General features: G+C 40.0%; 1 protein-coding gene across 1 annotated transcript; it reads right to left on the bottom strand.

Moving 5' to 3' along the window:
* Positions 1 to 272: 272 nt before the first annotated feature.
* Positions 273 to 7,424, bottom strand: LOC120294892 (putative disease resistance protein RGA4). The gene is made up of 4 exons (XM_039315764.1): positions 6,833 to 7,424; positions 5,905 to 6,714; positions 766 to 875; positions 273 to 353 (listed from the first exon to the last, which is right to left on the bottom strand). The coding sequence occupies exons 1-4, from the start codon at positions 7,422 to 7,424 to the stop codon at positions 273 to 275; spliced, it is 1,593 nt and encodes a 530-aa protein (XP_039171698.1).
* Positions 7,425 to 9,874: the final 2,450 nt, after the last annotated feature.

Raw genomic sequence — 9,874 nt, forward strand, 5'->3', positions numbered from 1 at the left:
TCTATGATGTTTAGATCATGAATGAAGGAGGGGGGTGAGTAAGACTTGCTGATGGCATGATCAAAAACTTTTTATTACATGGAGCATCATCTATATCCATACATCCCGTGCAGGAAGCAAGAATTCCTGCGCCAGGTCTTCAGAACTGTTTATCCTCAAATTCAACATCAGCTAACATATACACAGCTCTTAACATCATACAACCTGCCAAAGGAAACAACAGCATACCATCTCAATCAAAGAGTAGGCGTAAAAAAGGTGACAAAAATATCTTAATCATCATCCACATCATCCAAATTCCCATATTCATGATTCTTGCAGATATAGTTTGAAGGTTTGTCGATGCCAGCTTCCTGAGGAGAAGTTGGCACCGCTTGAGAAGTTTTGGAAAGCCATTGAAGCATCCATGTGGGAGGATTGAGGAAATTTGTGGCCAAGTAATTCACAATGTCGATAAACAAGATAAAGAAAATCATTTGTGAGGCAAATTTAGATCAGGAGAAGTTTTAAATAAGAGCATCCAGAAGAGAGCTCCCAGAGAGAGTGAGTGATTACAGAGTGAACCATACAAATTGAATGTAGACATGGATAATCTGATCTGCAATAACATTGGTGAATAGCTGCAATTAATATCCCACACGGGAAGTGTAAGGTAGAACCACCTGATAGAGATAAGGCACAAACCCAACGAATACCGCGAAAAAACCAAACAAAAAACCCAAACGGCCCGAAAACCAAACAAAAGAGTCATCAACATCGTGGGACCTGATCTTGCATGTTTCGCTTGGGGAGCTGGCTGATGTAGCGGGCGATGCAATGAGAGACGACGAAAGGCGCGTCCTGCTGAGCAAGACCCACTCCGATGTTGGCAGAACCTATAAAGGTCGAGCAGGTGGGAGGAGTTCCAGGGTTGATGACGACGAGTTTGGACCCTCTCTCTCCGAGATGAGCTGTGAAGGAATAGCCGTCTTCAAATAAGCCCTTGCAATAAGAAACATACATAGGGAATTGCGAGATATTCAGTGAAGAAGCCCGACGACTCGAGTAGTCATGGAGAGAGAGAGAGAGAGAGAGATGATCGCCATGGCGAAGGGAAGCGAGGTCGAGGAGCTTCTCGTCCGAGCGTCTCTCGCGCTCTCTCAAAGCGAAAGAGAAGTGACTGGCTAACTGAAACGGAAGCCGACGATGCCCCGGCGAGTGCGACGGTTCTTCTTGAATCGCGAACGAACGAGGGCTTAAGCACTACACGTAGTCGAACTCTTGTGCCTTTGTCTGGGTTTATATATAGTTTTGCGATATAATTTAGTGGGAATTTTGAAAAAAAGTATACAAGTTTAACAAAACTATATATTTATGACGTCGACATGGACGAAAATAAAATGGAAACTTGTATTTTGGTTTAATTTTTACGGTTGTTTTGATGTCATAATATCCAATATAAGGATGCTCACGAGAGTACACTTATTGAAATGCTAATTGGATTATTTAGGTTTTAGTATTTTTCTCAAGGGGAACCTCTGTGTGTGGAAGAATAGGAATGCATGTTGCATGAACTTTCTTAATTTTGGATTTTCAAAGTTTGGATTGTTTTTAATTTCAAATAGTGACCATATTATTAATTATTGATTCGTGAGCTCTTCCGATGTTGCGTGCATTGACGTAAGTGAAAAAAACAACTCTCGAGCAAAAAAAGAATGAAATGAATTTGGATTTTTCTCTTGTTAAGAAACTAATTTATTACTTAGGATTTTCAATAGATATATGTAAATAACTAATTTATCTGTTTTTTATATGTCATCATGCTTCATTATATTAAATACAATGTTTCCATAGTTAAGCAACCATTTACAACTAGTTACATATCCTATAGTTTAATCAATCATGCTTGTTCATATAAAAACGAGAATGCACAGGATTCAAACACGTGGCGTGATCGTCGAAGTCTATTCTATGCAATTGTCGGACACATGACGTGATGGTTAAGCAAACATTTATGAGCCCCACCCCACCACAACGACCTAGTTGCAAAATATTGCGCAACCATCGGGTCCCTGAGAGCCTCTTGGAGGAGGCGATCAACGGATTGCGCAAGTTCTTCGAGCAGGAGACGGATGCTAAGAAAACAAAATTTACAAAGAGGGTCATAAAAAACAGCAATATGGGACTTCATAACTCAGTCGCTGCTGATTGGAGGAACATCATATTTTGCTTCATGACTTTCCGTTGCGTATTTTTCACCTTTCGAAAAGGGAAAACTCAAGAGAAAGTTCACGAAGTGCAATGATAAAAGACAATTCGCAAAAAAAATGCAGTAGTTCATACAATTGTAGAGTAAATGGTTTTCACGGCATGATACTTGATGGCCTTTTCTATTTTCTTCAACAAATCAAGGGCTAAACTAGTAAGCGTAAGAAACTTGAGTTATTCGCTTACTTTTCCATTGAATCGGCCAGAATAGATGTTGAACACTCATGAAATGAAAGTGCCCAGTTAATTCGTTCAGCCAGCGAAGACAACTGCCACCGATGAATCTGTACAAAGTTTCTCACCTAAATTCCACTACCTGTCATAGCATATAATCTTGCATCTAGTCTTAATAATGATACGGATTAGTAAGATGATCCTCAATGACTGATCATTTTCACTGATGGGAACCTCGAAGGTGGTCGTTCCGTTCCTTTCAAATGGAAAAAAAAAAAAAAAAGATGTTCCTTGACGGTTGAATTTATTCACATTCTAGTGGTAGCAGTAGCAAACTTTTGCACCTGAGTTGATATAAAATATCAACACCCTTTGTTGTACTCTCTAGGAATCCGTCCAACCATACTTTTACAATAGCTCTAGTTCAGTTTTCTAATGCATCGCAACATCTCTAGCAGAGAAATGCTGGAGTACTCAAAGCATGTGATGAGACTGGACTCTTGTCTGTTTGAGCACTTATCAGAAGCCTTAGGCCTCCACCATACTTTTTACAACAGCTCTAGTTCAGTTTTCTAATGCATCACAATATCTCGAGTATCGCTTGAGAGGATGGTCGCACCTTATGAAACAATGCAAAGGCAAGTCCCCATCCTAACACGACTTTTCAACGCATGGAATTCAGAAAGAAAGCAAGAAGGGTTTTTCCTCTAATCAGTAACATCAGAACCACATCTTTTCGCAGTTCAACTTCTCATGTCCAGAGGCATATAATTGTTAAATTAGCTGCTCACAGAGATCAGTACCTTAGTTTTAAAAGGGTCCAATTTTAAATGATTTATAAAACTATAGCAAGCCTCGGCATCAATCAAGGTTGTCCAAGATTCACCAACCTATTGTCTGTTTCACTCAGATGAACCTTGAGATTTCTATATGCTTACTAGATCATATGGACCCAGCTCGTAGATAATAGTTATGTTTACCTGAGAAGTCCAGAAACTCTCCTAAAGTGATGACAAAGAGAGGGCTACAAACCAAAGATTCCTCTACATATAGATTTCTGTAATTGCGAAGCAGTCAAGGGCTAAGACAACATTGAATCGTCCGGTCATCTATCATTGTTCAATTCTGTCCTAACAGATTTCGTTTTCATAAATTGCAAACCTTTGTGTACTAGCCGCCCAATCCCCCGAAGAATCAGCCATTATCAAACAGCATTGTCATTTTTCTCAGCTAGGGGTAGCTCATAAGCTATGACTTTTTCCTTCCATTTTTTATGAACCTCATAATTCTAAAGTCAAGCGGAACCTCGCAATGGATGTCATCGTTCTCTTCACTTCTCTTCTCTCAACCAATCAATCAGCTATAAAAAAGATGCTCATATCATGCATTGACATTGTAATGTCTCCCTAACACTCAAATCATAATCCAAATGTCTCCATATCATTCGACTCAAAATCCAAACTCATTACACATTCACAGTGAAAATTGAATTGCAGTAGAGAGAGAGGAACAATGCCTACCATCGATTTGGCCTCCGACTCCGGCGAGCAGAAAGCTACGACAGAGCGGGCGACGACTCGAAAGCCGGCGTCAAAGGCCTCGTCGACGTCACGATCACCGAAATCCCTAGAATTTTGTCATCCGACCGTAGGAGACATCCGAAGGCAGGCAGCTCCAAATCAAGCGGCGGATCCGAGAATCTCAGCTTCAGGCGGCAGTGATGGAGGAGATTGAAGGAGGGGAGGGGAGGGGAGGGAGGGGAGTGAGGAGGTTGTACGAGCAAGACGAGGAGGCAAAGGAGGCGTTTGTTCTACACGCGCGACATGACGACGGAAGATGGTGGCGAGCTGGAGCGTGAGTGGAGAGACGCTATCCTTCTTTTTCATAAATATTTGCAATGCGACCTGCGAACGTACAGTGTAGAGGAGAGAAATTAGTTAAATAATAAAGAAGGTAAAATAGTTGAAAAAGGAACACTGTTGATAGGTGATATAAGTCTTTCCACGTACCTCTAATGCTAATCCCAATCGGACGAGTCATCGTCCGAAGCAATGAGTGGGTTGGGCACGTATTAATTACCATTCTCCCAATTATTGATTGGGATGTGCACATCAGCTAGGCACCTTCGATCTAATAAGGGACAATAACAGATTATCAATTTTTTCAAACGTGTGAGATTGCATATCTCATATGGTATATGCTTCAATCTTTGACAATAAGATAATTCAAGCTCTTCGAGCAAAGAAAGATTTCCAATCCATTCTGGCAAATGCCTTAGCCTCCAACAATGTGAAATGTAGAGAGATTGCAGAGTTGTCACATGTTGAATTCCCTCGGGTAATGCCACCAAATTTGAACAGCCTATGATGGTAAGAACACGGAGATTTGTAAGGAATCGCCATTGGGTGCCATGCTCATCTTCTTGGCGTGATAAATCGAGTCCTTGACAATTCCAAATGTTGAGTTCCTTGAGCAAGGAAAGGTCCAACATCTCACGAGAGAGACTCCTTAGGTCAAAATCGCAAATGCTCATATACTTGAGGTTATTGGCCGATCGGAATAGAGTCTTAAGCATGAAGGGCTCTAGATTCATATCAGCATTATCAAGATGTAGATATTTTAGTTCAGGGAAAGGAATGAATGTGGCTTCCATTGTTCCTTTTGATGGGCAATTTGGATTGGCCATCAATTGTTGTTCCAACATTTTTGTGCTATCTATCTTCAAGCATTCCACCTGGGGGAATGATGGTATAGAATTCAAGTGGGGACAATCGTATATTTGCACAAACTGAAGTTTTGGGAAGGATGATAGTGAGATGTCTAACCGATGTTTTTGATGTGCTCCCATTTCTCGCATTCTTCCCCACCAACCTTTTAGCTCTTTGCAGCGGGAGAGGTTCAGTCTCTCAAGAGATTGAAAGAAGGGGAGTGTGGTATTAGATGGCTTTGGGTCACTTGTCTGTTGAACGAACTTTAATGCATCCAAGAAGTCGAGACTCAACCTTCTTAGGGAAGGGAGTTCACTCAGGGGTGGTATCTGGCTTAGTGAGTTACATTGATCAATTAAGAGTTGTCTAAGTTTGACCAATTTCCTCAAATCTCTAGGAAATGTTTGAAGGCACCTACAAAGCGAGAGTTTAAGGGTCTCCAAGTTCACCAAATTAGTGATTGAATCTGGCAAACTATGAATAGGATTCTCAAAAATATGAAGAAATCTCAACTTCTTCAACTTTCCTAAGGAGGAAGGAGGGAGAGGGATATTTGTACGGTCCAAATATAATGCCCGACAATGTCCACAACTAGAGAACACTTTGTGATAGTTACGTACAGAGAATTCACCTTTTAAAGAGAGAAACGTCCGCAATTTGGATGTTTTGAGTAGGGATAGCACTTTCTCTTCAGAGAAAGTCTTTGAAATAAGCGACACATGTCGAATTCCTCTATCATTATCTCCTCCTTTAAAATTAACAATTTTGCATTCACCTCCAGCAACTTTCTGGGCAAGATCATGCATGAGATCATGCATCTTGAATCGTTCAACCTCGCGATCATAGCTATATTTGAGTATTAATTCAGCATCGAGGAATGACCCACATAGTAGTTCTGACAAGTAATTGTTAGCGACCTTTTCAAGGTTATCCTCCCCGTTGCATGACTCAATAAAGCCTTGTGCTATCCAAAGATGGATCATTGTATCTTTCTCATAGACATAATCTTTCGGAAACAATGAGCAATAGGCAAAACAATTTTTCAAGCATGACGGGAGATGATCATAACTGAACTTGAGGACTTGCATAATTCCTCCATCCGCATCAATTTCTGGTATTTCTGGAAGTTCATGCACTTTGTAACGAAGCCATTCATCTTTGTTTTTGCCGCACAAAAGGCCTCCTATAGTTCTAATGGCAAGGGGAACTCCGATGCATTTTTTAACTATATCTCGACCCATCTCCTCCAGTTTTGGGTCTAACAATTCTACCCCATCTCCAAAAGCCATTTTCCTAAATAAGTCCCATGACTTATCATCAGATAAGCCATGTGGTTCATATATAACTGATTTCGCACTTGTGATCTCTGCAACTCTACGATTGCGAGTGGTCATAAGTATCTTGCTTCCCTGCAAACCACCCTCTAGCCAATCTCCAAGCATAACCCATTTATCCCGATCTATATTCCACAAGTCATCCAAAACAAGCAAGTATTTCTTCCCATCTAGAGTCTCATGAAGAAGACTCGGCAATCGGTCTAGAGGCTGATTCTCAAGATCTGGAGAGTTTGTTGATTTAAGAATTTCTTTGATAATCAAATTCACATCAAAGACATCAGACACACACCCACGTCTTAGGCTCAAAATGTTCTTTTACTTCCCCATCGTTGTACACAAGTCGTGCGAGTGCGGTTTTTCCAAGACCTCCTTTACCAACTATGGCAACAAATGACACGCTCTGGCTAGGGGAGGAAGCAAACAAAAGTTGTTTGATCTTTTTCTTGTCCTCTTCCCTACCAATTATTTTTGTGTCGGGTAATAAAATTTCTTTCTTTCCTCTAGCAATGGCCATTGATTCCTCTCTCTGATGCTCATATGAATGGAACTCCCTATCTTTCTTAATCTTATCTAGTCTCCTCCAAAGTTCTTGAATTTCATTAGCCACTTTGAGGCGGTATGCAAGCTGATTCGATTTAGAGAAGAAAATGCGTACCGCTTTCCATATCTTGTTGCCGGGAGTGACCTCCCGCCTTAGATCTTCGGTTGCGACATCGTCCAGCAAGTCTTGTACGTCGTACAGCACGTCCTTGAGCTTCCTGAGCCAGTTCTCGACCTGATTGCTGTGCCATCGTTTCTTCTCGGCATCCAATAGCACATCTCGGATGGTCTCGACCGTGTCCTTAAGATTGTCTAGTTCATCCCTCACACCACATACAAGTCCGCTTTTCGAATAGGTGATGGAACCGGCGAGTTTCAGTATTTCGGTGGCGAGGTTGAAGAGCACAGCTTCTGCCATTTCCGAAAGGCAAAAGCAGGGGTTAAGGAGAGCTGGAGAGGAGGCTGCAGAGTCGATGCTTTTGTTGGGTAACAACGGTTTGGTGGTGTCTCGTGATCTACTTCATGCGCGAACTCATATAGCAAGGCCAACGGCATCTCATTCTAAAAGTCAGTCGACCAGTGACTAGCGCGTGCAAATGTTGGGTGGCGTGTGAAAGACGTGTGGAGTCCACAATGAGGGGACTGTAGAAAGAAAGAGGAAAAACCAAAAGCCTATGGGTCAAAAAAGCTGGTCGCCCCTGCATTGTTTAGAGAAAATTTTCTCGTTTTTTTGTTTTCATTTCCATTTGAACATGAAAATAAAAATGCCTTTGGTCTCGTATTGAGAGCAGTTCCCGAACGAAAACCCAAATGCCCTCAAATAATGAAAACTTGTAATAGCTTTCTTGTGTAGAAATGAAAATTCTAATCCAAAGAATAAGAGAAATAAGAGAATATTAGGATTTAACAATTAAAACATTCTCAATCTTTTTGTTTCTCTAAAAAATTGATATTGCACCTTGCTTAGTCCGTTTTTTTTTTTTCAATTTCAAAATATGTTATAGATATCAATTCATACAAATATCTTTTGGAAGTAAATTTTAAACGATATTATTTGAGGATCCTTATTTTGATCAATGAGAAAATAAATTCATAATTGCCTTTATATGTAAGAATACACATAAAAATTAGAGTTGGAAGACTTATTAAAGTAATTAATTCTGGGATCATACATCTTTGTGACAATGAAAACAAAGAGAGAATTTAATGAATGATATCACATGTTTCAATCACTCATATTAGCAAAAAAGGATATTTAATAAATTATGTTTCTCTTTTGCACATGGGAATTCATGATCATTTAGACATATTCTCATGCAATATGTTATTATGTCTATAGGAAATTAAAGAAGGCAGCTATGGTTTCTGTCCCCTAGAAATTGATGGAGCGAACCGAATCTCTCAAAAAAAAAAAATTAATGCAAGTTTTAATTCTTAAATGAACGAAATAAAAATTCAAGAACTCAAATACGTAAATGGCACAAGGACTCCTATCATTACCATCCTGTTAATTGTAAATTTCAAACTATAAAACCACGCAACATGATTAGGTTAACCACATGAGTTTTGTAATCAATATGGAAATATTCCAAATGTAAACAAGTCAAAGTACTAGAGATTTGATCATAAGCTACTTGTCGGGAGTAATAGTTTAATATAAATATTTTGTAATCAATATATGCATAAGGAATGAAATGCTACCGCTTTAATTTCCATGGAATGCAACGAGGAATTCGATGTAACATGGCCACTTAGCCCAAGCAAGAGAGAGTGTTCCCATTTTTTTGCCTCCAAAACCACCATTGTGCATGAATAGGCTTATTGATGTGGAGGTTGATTGAAGTGAACTCCCGACAACTTTGAGATTGCTGTGTCGTGGAGGTCGACACCCAACATTTGCAAGAACCCATGCGTCTCTTCTTTCATATAACCTAACTTTTGCACCAGCTTTATCTTCTTATTGGGTCAATTCTACTCGCGCTTGCCATAATTTTGATTTCCTCCCATCAACACAACAACGAATGAGGGCAAGATTTCGACTTTTGTGCAAATAGAACGGCTGTGTACAATTACTTTTGGTTTTTTATTGTAATGTTGATTATGATTTCCTCTCTTAATATGACTAACGTTTTCTCTTATGTTTGACAAACAATGTTAATGCAGCACCACACCGCCATATTGGAAAAAGATTGAAAAACAATAAAGGAGAGAAGATGGGCACGGGGTTTTTTTTTTTGGGGGCCGGGGGGGGTGGTGTGGCGCTTTTTGTTCATTTTCTCTTGAGACCGAATCTGCCAAGTTGGGAATGGAAATTTTTTGTTGATCCGTCGTGGGAATGGAATTGACCAATTAAGAAGATAACACAGGTGCAAATGTTCGGTGGGGTGCAAGAAAAACGCGTGGGGTCCACCTAAAGAGAAAAAGATGATAGACCCAAAAATTGCAGTGGCATCGGCCTTGACTGTAACCCAAATGTAACGTTTGGTTAATTGAAAGGAAAGGACGCGTGGGGACTAGAAAAAGAGACTTTCCGGGGTCCGTTCGTTTCGCGGAAAATGATTTCCGGAAAATATTTTCCGGATTTTCCGATGTTCGTTTAACGGAAAATGAACTAGTCAAGAAAGTGTTTTCCATCATTGGAAAAAACAACCTTTAAAGTGAGGAAAACGTTTTCCATGACTTCTTCCCTATTACTTCTTTTTATTAATACATTTTCATTTTAATTTTATGCTTTCTTTTTCTTTTTCTTTTTTAAATCAAGTTTTTAATTTCTTTTCTTTTCTTTTGTTTCTTTCCTTTTCATATTATTCTTTGGCGATGCCCGGCGACCGGCCGCAAGCCGTGACCGCGACCTTGCCGGCTGGCGGA

The sequence above is a fragment of the Eucalyptus grandis genome, chromosome 6 (assembly GCF_016545825.1).
Source record: "Eucalyptus grandis isolate ANBG69807.140 chromosome 6, ASM1654582v1, whole genome shotgun sequence".
Lineage (NCBI taxonomy): Eukaryota > Viridiplantae > Streptophyta > Magnoliopsida > Myrtales > Myrtaceae > Eucalyptus > Eucalyptus grandis.

Excerpts from the sequence above, each read along its gene's own strand:
- LOC120294892 (XM_039315764.1), bottom strand. The coding sequence starts at position 7,424 with ATGGCAGAAGCTGTGCTCTTCAACCTCGCCACCGAAATACTGAAACTC. Across the intron at positions 6,715-6,832 it reads TGCCATAGTTGGTAAAGGAG|AAATTCTTAAATCAACAAAC; the intron begins GTCTTGGAAAAA and ends TGATTATCAAAG. Across the intron at positions 354-765 it reads AGCGAAACATGCAAGATCAG|GAAGCTGGCATCGACAAACC; the intron begins GTCCCACGATGT and ends ACTTCTCCTCAG.